At 47.0% G+C, this 16357-nt stretch overlaps 1 protein-coding gene across 5 annotated transcripts in view; it reads right to left on the bottom strand.

The window, feature by feature from the left end:
* Positions 1 to 682: 682 nt before the first annotated feature.
* Positions 683 to 16357, bottom strand: part of LEF1 (lymphoid enhancer binding factor 1) — a 108714-nt gene continuing 93039 nt past the window's right edge. For 3 of the 5 annotated variants that reach the window (XM_016214498.2, XM_016214499.2, XM_087826181.1), the window contains one exon: positions 11035 to 12803. In XM_016214498.2, the coding sequence (XP_016069984.1) occupies positions 12579 to 12803 (225 nt within the window). In that variant the 3' untranslated portion in view covers positions 11035 to 12578. Of the gene's footprint in view, positions 1882 to 11034; positions 12804 to 16357 lie in introns of those variants that run through there. The other 2 variants (XM_016214500.2, XM_016214505.2) reach the window with 1 other exon arrangement.

Below are 16357 nucleotides of genomic sequence, written 5' to 3'. Positions count from 1 at the left end.
AGGGCCCAGCTGGCATGGCGCAGTGGTTGAGCACTGACCTATGAATCAGGAGGTCATGGTTCGATTCCTGGTCAGGGCACATGCCTGAGTGTTGGGCTCGATCCCCAGTGGGGGGCGTGTAGGAGGCTGCCGATCAGTGACTCTCTCATCACTGATGTTTCTCTCTCTCTCTCTCCCTCTCCCTGAAATCAATAAAAACATTTAAAACTTAAGAGAGAATTCTAGAAAACAAAATATCAAGGGAATGTCAACTCTGAGGAGACAAATAGGAGTTAAAACCTTCCTTCAGCACAGGGACACCTTGACTTGGGGACCCAGTTTGAGAACCAGTGAGCTGTGAAGCGGACAGCACGGCGCACCTGCAGACAGGGCAGCAAGCTGGCGGCTGGAGCCCGCGGGGGTGTCCGAGGGCCCGGGAAGGGGGTCAGTCCCACCTGAATCCTGGGGATGCTCTTCTTCCCTTTGGCCCCGATTTCCGGCTACACCTGGGGAGGAGGTGGCGGGACCCACGCCACACAAGTTCCTTGGAGGAAGCACCTTTAAGGCAGGTGTGGGCCTGTCCCCAGAGAAAGCTGCACCAGCAGCGCCCCTCAGATGTGGACAGACCAGCTCTGGCCCGGCCCATGGAGTTAGGTCCCCATCACCAACTCCAGCCGATCAGGAACTTCACTCTTTAAAAAAATTACACTTTAAAAAAATGTTTTATTACAAAGCTTCTTTTAAAAAATGCTCAGCACGTTAACGCAAACTGGAATGACAAACGTTAGATGACAGTTTTGGGCAAAGGCTGTGCCTTACTATTTAAAAAAAAAAAAAAAGGGTACAATGATTTTAACAACTGGCATAAAATCCCACTAATTGGCTAACAAAAACAGGTACAAATACAGAACACTTAAAGTAATAACAATTCAAGTGCTGGGCTTTTTACAAGAAGGGGTGAGAAGGAAAGAAATGAAAATTCACTGCAAACTGGTCTACTGAAATATCTGTTAAGGTTTACCATTTTTTAAAAAAAAAGATAGAAAAACAAAATGAAACAGTACTGCCAACTGCTGTCAACAGCGTGGACTTGGCTGTTACACGCGTTTAGCTCTGTCCAACGCCTTAGGGGACGGAGAGGCCGCTCTGTTATGGGTCATTCACAGAGAAGCCACTTGCTGGACAAGATGTTCCTCAAAAAAAAGGTGGCTGCTTCTGAGTACATTTTTATTTCAAATTTTTCCAGATCTTTGAATTTTACTTAAAAGCTCATAGCTAGCAAAATATACAAGAAAATTAAAACTAAAAAGTGTAAATTTAAAAAAAGATTCAAGTTTAAAAAAAAAAAGAAGCAAACGTGAGATTGATCCTTTTGCACTATTAAATAAAAGCTTCGGGACAAAGGAAGAGAAAGGAAAGTGAAGACAGGAACAGAGGGAACTCGGCCACAAATTCCCGCCAGGACGCGGATGGACGTGCTGGCTGCCAGCTCTGGTGCCCGTGGCCGCAAGGGCAGCCAAGTTACCGTCCTTGCCAAGAGGTTACGGGTACGGATGCGAGATGCGCTGGGAAGTGCGCGGCGGACGGGAGGGGAGGAAGCCGCTCGGCTGACCCAGGGCCTGCCGGCATTCTCATGTGCTTCTTAATTTTCTTTTAAAAAACCCTTTATGCTTTATTTTGGAACTTGGCTCTTGCAGTAGATGAAAGGGGGTTTGGCAGTGATTGTCTTTATGGATCAGTGTCTCTAGCAGTGACCTCAGGGTGAAGTTGGTGTCAATCTCCTTTGGGGTCAACTGGGCAGGCCGTGGAGACAGTCTGGGGTTCAACAAGCTTCCATCTCCAGGAGAGGTCCCGGGGCCGCCGCCTTGGCTTTGCACGTTGGGAATGAGCTTCGTTTTCCACCTCAGGAAGGAACACACGAAATGCTGTTAATGTGAATTTGCCACAGGCCTTTACAAGATTTCAACCTCTACTGAATACAGTGCAGGACTTAAGACCTCTGCATGGAACGAATCCACTTTGTTGATTTGGTGACGGCTAAAACAAACTGCCCCACGGTAGCCCAAACCCCAGACTACATGAGAAGTGTATTTTATTGAAATATGTATTTTGGTTCCATGTACATGTATAGGTTATGATGTGAAATACATTTATTTTTGGAAATACATTTACTACTCTGGATCATGGCCAAGCATGAACTGTAATGGTGGGCATGGCCACATCAGGGAAGGAGCTGTCCTCTAAAAGTGTTTGGGTTTTTGGTCCACTGTGGGGAGCTGCTGTGTGATTCTACTACACAGGACTAACCCGTACTCCAGGCAGCCGCGCAGGTGCACACCCACGGCCAGCTCCTGCGACCAGGGTGTGCTCCATCCACCATAGTCCATGGTGCACAGGCCTCTCCAATTTTGCTTAAGATTTTACAATCCTCAAGATTTTTTTCCTCCCTAATAATGAAGATCTCTAATGTTAGCCTTGGAGTGTACACCTGACAAGTATTCAAGTAGCTCTTGTTTGATACTGCTGATGATAAATGACTTTCACAAAGGAAAGTCCTCAAATCCCAAAATGAGCTGAGATTTTAAAAAGCAATTAAAAATGAAATATAACATTATAACCGCATGAGACAAAGACAAAAGAAAGTGAAAGCATCCCAAAGTCTGGTTCCTTCACTGGGAGAGCACCTGCCTTCCCTGCTTTGAACCTGGGGTGGCCTCCTCGGTCAGACTCTACCTGAATCCCTGACAACCTCAGATGAGTTCCAATATTCGTGTTTGTGCTGTCCTTGTTACTAGCATAAGTTTTCTTTAAGAAATTAATTCTAATAGTGAATTTCTTTTTAAAAATATTTTTTATTGATTTATTTGAGAGAGAGAGAGAGAGAAACATCTATGAGAGAAACCTCGATTGGCTGCCTCCTGCACACTCCATGCCCCCTGCTGGGGATGTGTCCTGACCAGGAATCAATCCAGTGACGTCTTGGTTCATGGGTCAATGCTCAACCAGAGCCACACTGGCCTAATAGTGAATTTCTTTATGCTTTTTAAATGAGTGGAAAGAGAGGGGAAATAGAAGGAAGCTTTGAAATAGTTTAATAACAAAAACTAAACTTTGGATGGGGGAGAGTTCCAGTCTGCAAAGTGCTGTTCACAGAAGGAGAGCGCTCCATGGGGTGGGAACCGTGAGAGGAAGAGAGGCTGACACCCACAAGGTGCGTAAAGGTGCACAGTGAGCCCGTGAATGTGTTAGCTGTTACTATAATGACTGCAATGCTGGCCCTCAAAATGACTCATCGAAACTGTGAAGAAACTATCTGTATATCTGGGTAGTTACTGAAAAAAATAAAACAAGAAAAACAGAAGGAAATCAACCACAGCGTTGTCAACTGAGAAGGTCTTCAATGACAACTTCAATTCCAACTCTCCTGCGATATTACCCTTTCCCTGTTTAACAGGAAAACATACACTGCAGCGCTGTGGTTTTCTGATTGTAAGCAGGGTACTGATCCTTCACACAGATCAGTCCCCAAGGACCCTCCCCTGTGCAGGAGAAAGGAGCAGAGCAGACAGAGATGAGGGCACCACAGTTCCTCTCTGCACTGCAGTCCTGAAGCACAGGTTTTCGTAGGTTTGCTCCAAGTTGCTCTTCCTGACGTGGGACAGCCTGCAGCCCTGGGCCAGGACTCACACAGCGGGAGTCAAGTGCTGGGACTCAGGATGTCTGCAGGCTGAAGGAGGCAAACTGTCCCTCTGTTGGGATTCCTCCCTAATCCAGCTGCAGCCTGACTCTGAGGTCATGAGGTCAAGACCTCCAGGCCCTGCTGCGGCCCTGCTTCTTGAGCAGGGCTTGACACCTGCCTGTCTGCAGCACCTGTCTGTACTCATCGAGGCTTCCCTTCCCCTCCAGCCTTACCCCAAAGAGCCTCCTCCCCGCCTCACACTAACCTAAGTGTGAGAGCAAGCTTGGCTGTCAAGAGGCCATTCACCAGAGAGATAACAGGCACGTCCAGACAGAACCTCCACATCTAATAAAGCCACTTCTCTCCCAGGTAGTCACACTTCCCCACGGTTGTTTCATTATTTGTGTCCTCTCACAAATTCTCCGGAAAAGCTGGCTTCAGAACTCCTCTGTACAACTGTCAACCAAAGGCAACTCGCCCCCACCGGGGTGCTTCCCCAATAGTGAGACGAATATTTAAATGCATTGGCAAAGAAACTGTCTTGCTATCTGGTATGGCGGTTGGACCTGGCTGCTCCTCTAAATACAGGGTTGTCAGGGCAGACCAGGTCTTACTGCCAAGTGGGACAAATGGGGGCCTGACTGTTGCTTCACAGATAGAAAACTGGCCAAATCAAGAGTCTTTTCAAGAAACCACAGGCATGACGCTAGGAGACTGGAGACTTCCCACATCTAAGACTACACTGGGGGGCTGTGGCGAGGCTGGGACAGGCCAGGCGAGCCCCATCACAGCCCAGCCCACCAGTGAGGTCGGTGCAATCAAAGCCACAATTATTGCTCCGCTTCAAAGGGAGGCATGAGCCCATCTCAAGTACGTTAAAGCTCAGGCTCCCTCTACCAGGAGTCACTGCCGCCAGTGGGCCATTTGTAGAATGGATTCGCAGGAGGCACAAGATGAGCCCCTTCCCCAGCTGAAACCCACGATGCTCTCTCTCCTGGACCAAACTCCAGTCTTAAAAAAATATCTCACTAACCAAATGGAACCAGACACCCAAATGGGCAGAATCATTTATTAGGAGCCCAGAGGAAAACCCAAAGGTTTCAACATGGATGGACCTGTTTGGGGAGAGAAACAGCACTGATGCTGGGGGTTAGAGTTTTCTAGGTTTGACTCGAAGGAAGGAAAGAAAAGGAAGTGGAATTCCTGCTCCATCACCTCCAACATGAGATTCTACCAGGAGCTGATACTCTGCCAGCCTGCACCCAGGGGGTTCCGCAGCCCAGGCCCCTTCCCAGGGGTGTCCTCCGACTGGTGAAGCCCAGAGTCACTCAGAATTGGTCTGTAGAAATATGTGAAGCCCCTGCCCCCCTTGGTGTCATGTAATATCACATCCTTGTTCAGAAATGACGAGCAACCCAAAAAGGTAGATTGGAATAAAAGATCTTTCCTTCATCCCCCCGCCAAATGTTACTAGCAAGGAGCAGGAACTTTAAATGTTCTAAAGTTATGACATGACATTTGAGGAGAGGCAGATTTTAATTGCAAAGATTGCCTTGCAGCAGCACCCTGCACACCTCACGCCAACTGTCTAGTTTCAGCCTTGCCGCAGGGCAAACCGACAAAAGCCTGTTATTGCAGGGCACGAACTCCTGCCTTGCGCAACGCCAGATATGTAAGACGCTGTCGTTTTAGAGGGACTGGTCCCAGGTGACCCCCAAGGGTACCCTGTGGTTCCCAGCCTTGCTGATTCCGAGGTGGCCGCGTCTGCAGGAAGCTGCGAGGGGGAGGGGAAGCAGTGCCGGCCGAGGAGGGGTGTGCCGGGCACGGGCAAATACTTTACGTGCACAGCGCGGCGAATTGCCTCCCGTTTACAGGGAAGGCCATCAGGGCTGTGAGAGGTCAGACGGTGAGCCCGAGGCCACCCCACGCCCGGGCGGCAGGATTAGCTTTCGCGCCCGAAGCCCATGTTCTCTCCACCGCACCTTCCTGCTCACTCTGTCGGAAAGACCACGGCGGCTGCATGAGGCGCACGGGCGGCTCTGGCAGAACCAGCGCTCGCCTGGCTGGCAGTCGGCCTGGCAGCCTGGCAGCGTGGGCTCTAGAGGAGAAGACGGGGCAGAGCCTCGAGCGGAGGCGGCACGCCCTGCCCCTCCTCAGGGCAGCAGCCCCCACGTGCCAGCTGGGCCCGCGTCCTTCAGGTTTATGTATTATCCACGTAAGCTTTGTTTTCTCACTCCCAAAGCCACGTACTGTCAAAGGAACATACTGCTGCATGGGAGGCGCAGTCTCAGAGACGGAAGGCAAAAATATAAGGAGTAGATTTAAAAAAGTTATTTTTACTCCTCACCCAAGGATATGTTTGTTTTTAAATTGATTTTTAGAGAGAGAAGGAGGGAGGGAGGGAGGAAGGGAGAGGAAGACGAGGGGGGGGGGAGACGGAGGGGGGGAGAGAGAGAGAGAGAGAGAGAGAGAGAGAGGGAGAGAGAGAGATGTGAGTGAGAAACAAGGGCTAGTTGCCTCCCATCTGTGCCCTGGCCGGGGATCAAACTCGAAACCTGGCTATGAGCCTTAACCGAGACTCGAACCCACCACCTTCCAGTGCTCAGGATGACACCCCAACCAACTGAGCCACCTGGCCAAGGCAAGAACAGATTTTAAAAAAATCCAACATGACTGGGGTCATTAAGAATAGTGGCCACCAACACCAATTCCTCATCAGCACGTACGATGTCACATTAGGCACACTGTGGAATAATGACAGGAGGTATTAGGAAACGTTTCACTTCCATGTATTCTGCTAAAGACAGAGTTATACCCAAAAGAGTTAAACATTATATGTTTTGTTAACTTAAGAGGCAAATCTAGAGTTCTCTGGGAAACCCCCTTATTCAGAAGGGCTGATTTCCTCTGAAGGGGTAGTTCCAGATGGCTCAGTGACAAAAACATTCTATTAAACAAAATTTGTCCAAAATACCTTTTCCTATCAATTAGTCCTGTGCATTGATCTTAATTCAATTTCATGGGCTTTCATGAACAATACTGAATATTACGTGTCTCAAGAGAGTTTTAACGAGCCTCAGACTTCCGTCCCTCTCCTGTATTTTAATGGCACATGCTCAACTGTGATAGCCAAGGGTCCGGTTCCCTGTCTCTGTTACCCAAGGCAACTCACACAGTTCTAGCTCTTCTCAGCATGAAAGAAGGAAGAGGAATTGGCGGCAAGAATACTGCTGCGCAGCAGAGGTTTCAAAAGCTTTCTTTACGTGTGCGATCCCCCTCCGACTTCTCCACTAACACGCTGTCTAGACGGAGCCGCCCGGTCTGCTCATGTGACAGGCCGGCCATCGCCGGCTGCGGCGCTGTAGTGCACACCTACACCTGCTGCCTAGCGGCCCTCCCGTCCCCACTGCTCACACCCAAGGTTAGGGCTGTGAGCCCTGACCGCCACCTGTAGTGTGACCATCTCCTCTGGCCACAGCTGATGATGGACGGCGTAGAAGTCTGACCACCTGGGCCAACCAGAGTCCCTTCTCTGGAATCTGAAAGCATCACCATCTCTCTGGGAGACTGAGAGTGTAACAGCACATAAGCCTGGGAGTTCGGGCCTGTGGATCAAAGAACCCAGGGAGTCAATCTGCGGGGGCGAGAATGAAGCCATTTTCAGCGAGGGGCCGACGTAAGAGGCAGGAACAGCATTTGGACAGCTTTCCCAGGCCACCCTCTAGTGCTCTCCTTGGCCCAACTGTCCGGCTTCCACTAGATGCCCCTGTGTCCTTAGAACAGGCTTCCTACTCTGCTGTGCCAGCACGCGTTGTTCCTGCTCCTTGTGACCGAAAGGCTCCCGCCACAGCTGCGCATGGGCAGCCTGCAGGAGGGCAGAATTCGAACCCCTGCAGCCACATACACTATAGTCTAGCCACACAGTATCCTTAAGCAGACATCTCAACTTAGGACGACAGTGTGACCAAGCCTGCCCTTACCTGCAGATGTCACTTTTCCTCATTGAATGTTCTCACTATGAAGTCTCTACGAGGGAACACTGTAGTCAAGTGTCATCTGCAACAAGTTTAGTAGGAATTTGTGGACAAACATAGGAGGAGGGAAGACACATTCGGCCACCATCTCAGACAAGAACAAGCCAAGGGAAGGGGCTGAGTGTGAGCCTCTCCTGGCCACCGAGACCTCCATTTCCTGGGCAGAGTAAACCATCGATCCTGACAAGATGAGCGACGTGCTATCAGGACCCAACCGCTGGGGAAATGGCAGGCAGAGGTGCCCCTGGGCAAGGCCTCCACTGGAAGGAACAGGCAGGCAGAGCAGGTGCACATGGTTTCCCAGAACATGCTGACTGGGGCCCATGGAGAACACACAGCACCCCTGCCAGGGCTGCTGTGTCACCCCTGGGTCCCCCTTTCCAAGAGCCCGGAACGCCTGTGTGTCTCCTGCCTGCTGAATGACAACTGTGGGCCTGGGCTTCCTCGGTGCTTGACACTCAGTGCCTGAGTGTGTGACAAAAAGAAGAATGGAAAACAGAAGGTCATTTTTTCACCTTCTAATGATCAAAACCTTGATATATATTTTTTGGCTCTGAGACTTTTGGCAAGACTTCAGATTTTTCTAGCTGCTTCAGACTTTGTATTTTTATAGGAGCCACGGGACCAGCCCTTTCAGTCCCGCCACCCGAGGAACCAGGGGTCCACTGGCTTTTAATGACCTGCCCCAGGCCACCTGGCTTACACAGGGGCTAATGTGAGGGGCCAGGGCCTCACTCCTAGTCTGAGCTCTTTCTACAACACGAGCCTCTCCTTTCTTTCTCCATTTCTCTGCCGCTGCTCTGTTCCAGAACCACACACACAACACCCTCCATTTTTCAGGGGTAACAACTGGGTATCACCAAGTGTCACCTCAGAAGGGTCCTTCCCGACCGGCCACCTAGAGCAGACCGCCAAGCCCAATCCCCGTTTTATTTTGATTACAGTACATACACTTTCCTGTTCATTTTTCACCACCACCCACACAGCAGTGTAAGCACCCTGAGAGCAGGGAGCCCCTGTGCCTCATTCAACACTATTTCCAGGTCTTACCGCACAACCCGGCATTTATTAGGTGCTCACTAAATGCTGAATAATGACAAAGCAAGTCAACTACTATACATATCGAAGTTTCTGATTCCTAAAAAGAAGAGAAAGGAGGGAAGGGGAGGAATATTATCATTCGTAATTTACCGAAATCTCTATGAATACAAATCTTAGCTCCTCTCTGCTCAGTAATTCTCATCAAGTGACTGCCAGTGCTGCTCTCCAAAGCAGGGCGGTGCGGGGAGAGTGACTTCAGATGCTAAAGGCCAACCCAGCAGCCAGGGCAGAGTTTCACTAGAGGGTCTGAAGACATAAAGCCCCACCGTCTGGACCCTCACCTGGCAGCTGGTGGGAATTTTTGCTGGAGGAGGGTAGGGGGCACTTGATTTTGTTTTTCTGGGACAGATTAGAGAGGACACCTTAACTTTAGAAAGAAATAAGTGACAAGAAAGCACAATGACAGCTGTGACTTATTTTACCTTCTGTAAAAAATATATTTTCATTGATTTCAGAGAGAGGAAGGGAGGGGGAGAGAGAGAAACATCAATGATGAGAGTCATCGATGGGCTGCCTCCTGCACACCCCCCGCTGGGGATGGAGCCCACAACCCGGGCATGTGCCCTGACCGGGAATCGAACAGTGACCTCCAGGTTCATGGATCAACCCTCAACCACTGAGCCATGCCAGCTGGGCAACTGCGACTTATTTTTTAAAAAAGATGTTTGGGATACATTCTAGGACAAAAATATACTCTGCTTAATCCTCTAATGTAAAATACTACGTAATGTTAATCAGTAAGGACACAAAATCAAGTAACTAACTCTGGAATATGGAAACACAGTGTTTCATGATTTGTAATGGAACTAGCATTAAAGATGTTGATGCGAGTGAGTGAATGTGGGTCCTCAGCACACTGCGCGTGGGAGGGTCCTGCATTTGGAGGAAGAGAACGGAAGGAGGGCTGCTGTCCATACCTGGATCAGGAATTAATACAACGTCCTTTCAGAAAAAAAGCAAAACCCCCCACAAAGTCCTGTGTGTGTGTGATTGTCACTAGAATTACTTCCATTATGATGCCATGAGCTTCTGGGGGCAGGACCTGTGACTGAGTCATCTTTCTGCTCCTACCAACCAAGCAGGGAGGCCTGCTCAGAGTAGGTCCTTAAATAATAGCTGTTAGGGTGAATGAAAAGGCGGGCATCGGTGGTATTTCTTGGATACCTTGTTTGGCCACCTAGATGAAGGAATGATGGATCCTCTTCTCACTCAGAGAAAAGCCTGCCACTCCGCATTAGTTTAGAAGAGTTGTGTTTAAAAAATTGATCTTGAGATTGATCGATTAGTTGTGCCACGTATTCACACACTCACTGGTTGATTCTTTTATGTGCCCTGACCCGGGACCAAGCCCACAACCTTGGTATATGGGGACCGCGCTCTACCCAGCTGAGCTACCCAGCCAGGGCCAGAAGAAATCTGATGTCACAGAACCGCAGGGGTGGGTTCTGAAGAACCAGGAGTGGCAGTAAGATCGGGAAGCTGCATAGAGGCAAGGGCACGTGGGCCAGGTCTCAGTGCGGGTGGCGGAGGGATGCAGGCGCGTGGCACAAACACAACGGCAGGTGTAGGTGTTATGATTCCCGCTTCATAGATGAGGAAAATGAAGATTACAAGCTGAAGTAGAGCCCTGGCCCGGTGGCTCAGCTGGCTGGAGCACTGTTCCGTACAGCAACAGGTTTTGGGTTTGATTCCCGGTCAGGGCAAAAGCCTAGGTCACAGGTTCAAGCCCCGGTCAGGGTGGGTACGGGAGGCAACCGATCAATGTTTCTCTCTCTCTTTCTCTCTCTCATCCTCTCTAAAATCAATAAAAACATCTTAGGGTGAGGATTGAAAAAAAAAGCTGAAGTAGACTGCCCAGGCAAACAGATCTATTTGGTACTCAAATCTCTGCTGGCTCCTTTGGGAAAGACCACTGACATTTCAGCACCAAAATTCAGGTCTAAAGATTAAGTAGGAGCCACCTGGTTCCAGCCAGGAACCAAGTGACCTGCAGGCCGGTGCTCCCCTCAGTCACTGTAGACGGATCCCTTCCTTCCTCAGGCAGGGACACAGGCTCTCCAAGCACAGGGCAGAGTGCGCAGCGGCCTCCACCTGCCTGGGAACTGCTAATAACTCTGCCTGGACTGAGCACAGGACTCGGAAGGACAGGCAGGAGGTCAGGAGGCGGAGAGCAGAGGGGCTGGAGGCAGGATGCCGAGGGGAGGGCAGCGGCAGGGCGGCACTAAGTGGTTTGCACTTCACCCTTCAGACGGTGAAAAGCACTGACTGTTTTTAGTCAGGAAGTGACACAATCAGTTTGGGTTTGAGCAGATTCCTCTGGGAGCTGGCCGAAAGCAAGCCTGGAGGCAGGAAAATGACCCAAAAGCTATTGCAACAACCCAATGGCAAGTCTGTGCTCCTGAGCTGGGCCATGGCAGTGAGGAGTTCGAGAGGAAAGCCAGACAGACCCAAGAGACAGAACGGACAGCACCTGGATGTGGTTGTGTGAGAGAGAACAGAATCCAAGGTGGCTCCTTTGAAAACAATTGTCACCGGAAGAAAATGCAGACACACTGTGGATTTAAAGCTTAGCAGAGACCAAATCAATTACAAAGCCAGGTTCCCTGGACTGCTGGTTATGTGGTTAAAAGTAAAATTAGAGCAAAAGGGGATGAAATAAATATTACTTGTAAATAGTAGAAAGAGCTCTAGCAATGGTTACCAATAAAGAAAAAACTTGATAGCAGAATACAGTTAAGCAGTCCCCATGCCATATTTTTAAAATATTAAAAATAAATAAAGCACATCTTTCTTTCTGTCTAGAAACAAATAAATTACTTTTAAGTGCCTATATGTTGTCTTAATTGAAAAGAAGTCTCTAACGAGCAAAAAGTGCCAAGTCCTGAGATAGAATGGCCTGGCTCCTCGCACCCGGCCCTGGGTTTGCTGAGGAAGACCTGGTTTTGCTTGCTGGTCTGTGGTGTTGTTTGTTTGTTAAACAGGCAGATTTGCCACTCATTGGAGTAAGGAATGGCTGAGAAGACAGTGAAGGATATGGGAACAGAGAAAGATTAAAGGGCAAAGTGGGAAGAAGGGGAGAGATAAACGCATACCATATTGCAAATTCATAGCCGGTATAAAAACCATCAGTTTTTAAAGCGCTAATTTGATTTTGGTGGAGTTTCCTCTTTAAAGGAGCAATGCTGAGTGAGCAAGGAGATTCATAAGCAAGTGCCTCTGTTCATAACTAGTGTCAGCAGTAGGACCAGAGAGTCGTTCTTACCATGTTTCAGATGTAGGCAGCTGTCATTCTTGGACCTGTACCTGCAGAAAATTGTGTCTTTAACAAATTTTTACTGAAGAGGTTTTGAACATTCCAAATACGTAGTAGCTACAACATCATGTGGACTGTTTGCTTTACTTTTTATGGTTCTTATACCAGCCGTTTTATTTGTGAAGTACAAGTGGCCTTACTTTTCATGAAAGAAAAAGGGGAAATAAATCGGACCTCACTGAGTGACACCTTGAATTAATGTACAGGAAAGATAAACCCTATCATCATGTTTTATATTTTTAAATAACCTGAACCACAGAAAAGATTCTCAAGGGGATATAAGGGAGCATATTATAGAATCATCATAACAATTTTACTGTAAGGAGTTATGCAAATAGAAGAGCAGACGTGTTAATAAAGCAAAGAGAACATAGACAATGGAAGCAAAACCCAAACAGAACAAACCACCACAGCTGGCCAGAGCTCTGGGTGACGGGTGGGGAAAGGAGTCCTCAGATGTGCCTCCACAAAGTCACACTGAAAAGAAGGTCTCCGAAACATCTTTAAAGAATTTCAGGAGGAAAAGCAGAGTTGAAGTATCACAAGATACAGCTGCAGAATAAAGCAGTGTGTGTAGAAAGATGCAAACTACTTCAAAGGTGTTTGTCAGAGGCCTGAGAATGGACTGAAAAGTCACACGGTGCCTACCTGACGTGGATTCCTGCAGCTTCTCTCTCTTCCTCTTCTTTTTCTTACCCTGGAAAAGGACAGGCATGTTTCATGTTACTAACTGTATACTGTGAACACATGGGTGAAGGGGGTACAAAAATACAGGAGGGCAGTCAACAAAGAGACAAAGATGCCTCACAGTCTCTCCCCCCCTCCCCTTCCCTCTCTTCCCGTCTCCCCGCTTCTCCCTTTGCCTTCCTCCCACCCCCGATCTGTACCTGGAAACTGTCAGAAAGCAAGAGAAAAAGAAAATAAATTCTTGTTTCTTTGTGACCTTTGTCTCTATCACTTCATATGAATATCATCAGTACTGACACTGGAGGGGTGTCTCACACATACTCAGGAAATACCATGTCCTAGGGCTGTGGCCACAGAACCGATTAAGGAAAACCTGCTTAAGGAGGCAGAATTTTCGTTTCTAACCACCACACTTAGAACCCACTTCTGCTAGTGTTCATGATAAATTTCCTCACTGTGAATTCCACCACACACTGACAAGTTCAGGATGCTAACTGAGGACCCTCAGCCCCGTGGAACAGGCAATGACATGACTGAGGCTAGTGGTAAAAGGGTAAGATCGAACTTGAGAAAACTAAACGTAATTTCAAAGGTGTATTTCTGGCAATTAAAGACCTTGCTTCCTAAAACAGACACAATAACATGGATATGCATGCAATTTTAAATACATTTCAAAATCAACTTAATCACAAATTAAAAATTTTAGGTCCCATTTATAGTGGTCTAATTTTCTATACTTATGTTCCCCTCAAAAAATGATTGTCATAGGGCACAGCCAGTACATATTTAATTTATATGAATACTAAATGACCAACCTGGATGAGGGTGGCATTTTCAAATAACTGTAACAGAACCCATATCACATCCCACATCTCTATCTTATGTCTGCTGCAATAGTCACATTGACACCCCCTGGCCGGGTGGCTCAGGTAGCTGGAGCGTGGTCCCCTACACCAAAAGGCCGCAGGGTCAATCTCCAGTCGGGGCGTGTGCGGGAGGCAACCAATCGATGTTTTTCTCTCCCCCTCCCCTCTAAAAAGAAACATATCGTCAGTTGAGGATGAACAAAAATATAAAAGAAATAAAATCACATTAACAACAAAAAATAAAACGATAAGGTCATATTGAATACACTGTGTGACTACATGAAGGCATGTTTACAGACACTCAGGGCAGCGTTTCTTCATGTCACATGACCTGACCGCTGAAGCCGTGGATCTTTGGGAAGTTGCCTGAAACTATCCTCACAAACACCGAGGCAGCCAGCAGGCACCAGTGACCCTGGGAAAATCCGAGGTTACTGAGGGTGCTCTGGGAGGGGAGCAGGCAGGGAGGGCACCTGCCATCCCCTTCCAAAGGCAATCGCTGCGGCTTTCACACGGCGCTGCGAGGCTGCTTCATGTCTGGACCCGCCTCCTCACCTTCTCCTCATACCTCCCATGTGGCCTTTAACACACCACAAGTGTCCTCTTTTCCAGGAACACCTGTCTCCCCCACCCACCCTCACACAGAGCTCGCTGCCATCACCTAACTCCTCACGGGTGCTGTGCTGGGCCGTGTCCCCGAGTCCCGCACACGCAGCCAGAGTCAGCAGGCCGCTGCCACCCGGCGCGCGCTGAGAACGCGAGGCTGCGGCCTCGGTGAAATAACCTAGACTGCACCCCAGGGGCAATCAGGTGTGTCAAGAGAACCTACATTTACAGTAAGCAAAAAGAGCCAAGTAGTTTGGATGTATTAATAGCAACCTATACGAGAAAACAAAATTCATGGGTGGTAAACATAAAAATATTTTTCATAAAATTATATCTAATACTAAAGTTATTAAGCACTAAATTTAAAAGCTCTAATAAATATTTGGCTGATCTCACCTAAGAAAACAGGTGCACTGCTGTTGATTTATGGAAACTTCAGTTATAAAAATTATAAAAAAACCGGTTATAAAATCTATGATGCCATAGAATAGGGCATTTTAATAGTAAATCACTGAGCTACATTTATGATGCTCTCAGGGAGGATCAGGAGAGCATTCTAACACTAAATGCTAAGATACAATAAGGAGGGTCTTTGTGTAGACTTTTCTTATTCTATTATTTTAAAAATACCTTTAGCTAAAGTGCTATCACTTGATTGACTTCTGTTTGCCTAAGTAATTAGTAGGCTTATTTTGATTTATTGTAAAAATTGTATGTCACAAAGCTAAAATCAAATTATGCAAAATAATTTTTTTTTAGAAATTATGCAGATCAATAACTCTCATCACTGATGTTCCTATCTCTCTCTCCTCCCACCCTGAAATCAATAAAAACATATTAAAAATTAAAAAAAAAAACTGTGCAGAAGAAAATCTTTCAAGGTAAATTCACATGACTTTAAAACTTCTGAACTCTCCACATGGAAGAGAAGAAGAGAGAGAGGGAGGGAATGTTTCTTTTATCTCTTTTTAAGAGTAAAAACTCACTTCTTTACTTAAGGATCAGAACCAGAAACTTCACTCAAAGACATTCAAAAAGCAATGCTCATTACATCTGTACAGACTCATAGCACAGCAAAGCTCTTCCCTGGGTCAGAGAGAAAAGGTCAGCTCTCCCCTTTCAGGCAAACCATATACCGAAGACATCCAGGACAGGGTTACAAGAGGACACTTCTGAAACTGATTCCCACTTAAAGGGCATGACAAAGCATCTACCCAGAAGATACTAATTACTGGCCCAAGAAGAGAAGCCCAGTTCAGGGTAGAAAACTCTTCAACTAAAGTAGACTTCTTAAGAAGGCCCTGGAAGACTAACTAGTCTGCTCAGGAGATGCTGAAGTCAGGGAGACCCAGGTGTAACTTGCAGCTAAGCCATACAGTTTCCCTCATCTGTAAAATGCAGTAATGCTATTTATGCCACAGGATTATTATAAGGATTAGAAAATAACACAGAAGGGCATTTAAACAGTTCTTGACTATTGACAATATGGTAGTTATTAAAACAACAACTCAGGAGAGCTGCTGAGCTGCTGCTCGTAAGAAACACACAGTAGGACTCTTACTTCCTGTATCATGGTTGTATCCAGTGTTTAAGCTCCAAATCCTGACCAGTAGTGAATTATTCTTCGGAGCATGTCACTGGAAACAATGTGTTCCAAAAGTCTTGGTGTCTCATTATATGGGACACATGACCTCAGACATGCAGCCCATGGAGACACCTACAACAATGACCCCCATGTTATACTACACATTGATTAATGGTGTCACCTCGTCTTTTTTAAAAGGGGCAATTTCATGTAAGACTGTCTTAGCTGGCATTTCATTTTGAATGCTAGTTTCACATGGGAAATGAAAATGTTCTTCAAATTTTTAAATTAAGAGCTTAAGTAGCCATAGTTGTTCCCCGGTATCACATATCATTTATAAAATACTTTTGTAGAAATATTTTGCTGTATTAAGACTACATAAGTAAGATGTTCAAACTCTAAAGTAGTAACATAATTGGCAATATAAATAAGGCATTTTTGCCAATAAAATTAATACAACTTTAAAAATAGGATAATATCTACTCTGAATAAAATACATAATAAACA

This window comes from Miniopterus natalensis, chromosome 1 (assembly GCF_054644295.1).
Source record: "Miniopterus natalensis isolate mMinNat1 chromosome 1, mMinNat1.hap1, whole genome shotgun sequence".
Classification (NCBI taxonomy): domain Eukaryota; kingdom Metazoa; phylum Chordata; class Mammalia; order Chiroptera; family Miniopteridae; genus Miniopterus; species Miniopterus natalensis.
This window is presented reverse-complemented; position numbering and strand designations above follow the sequence as displayed.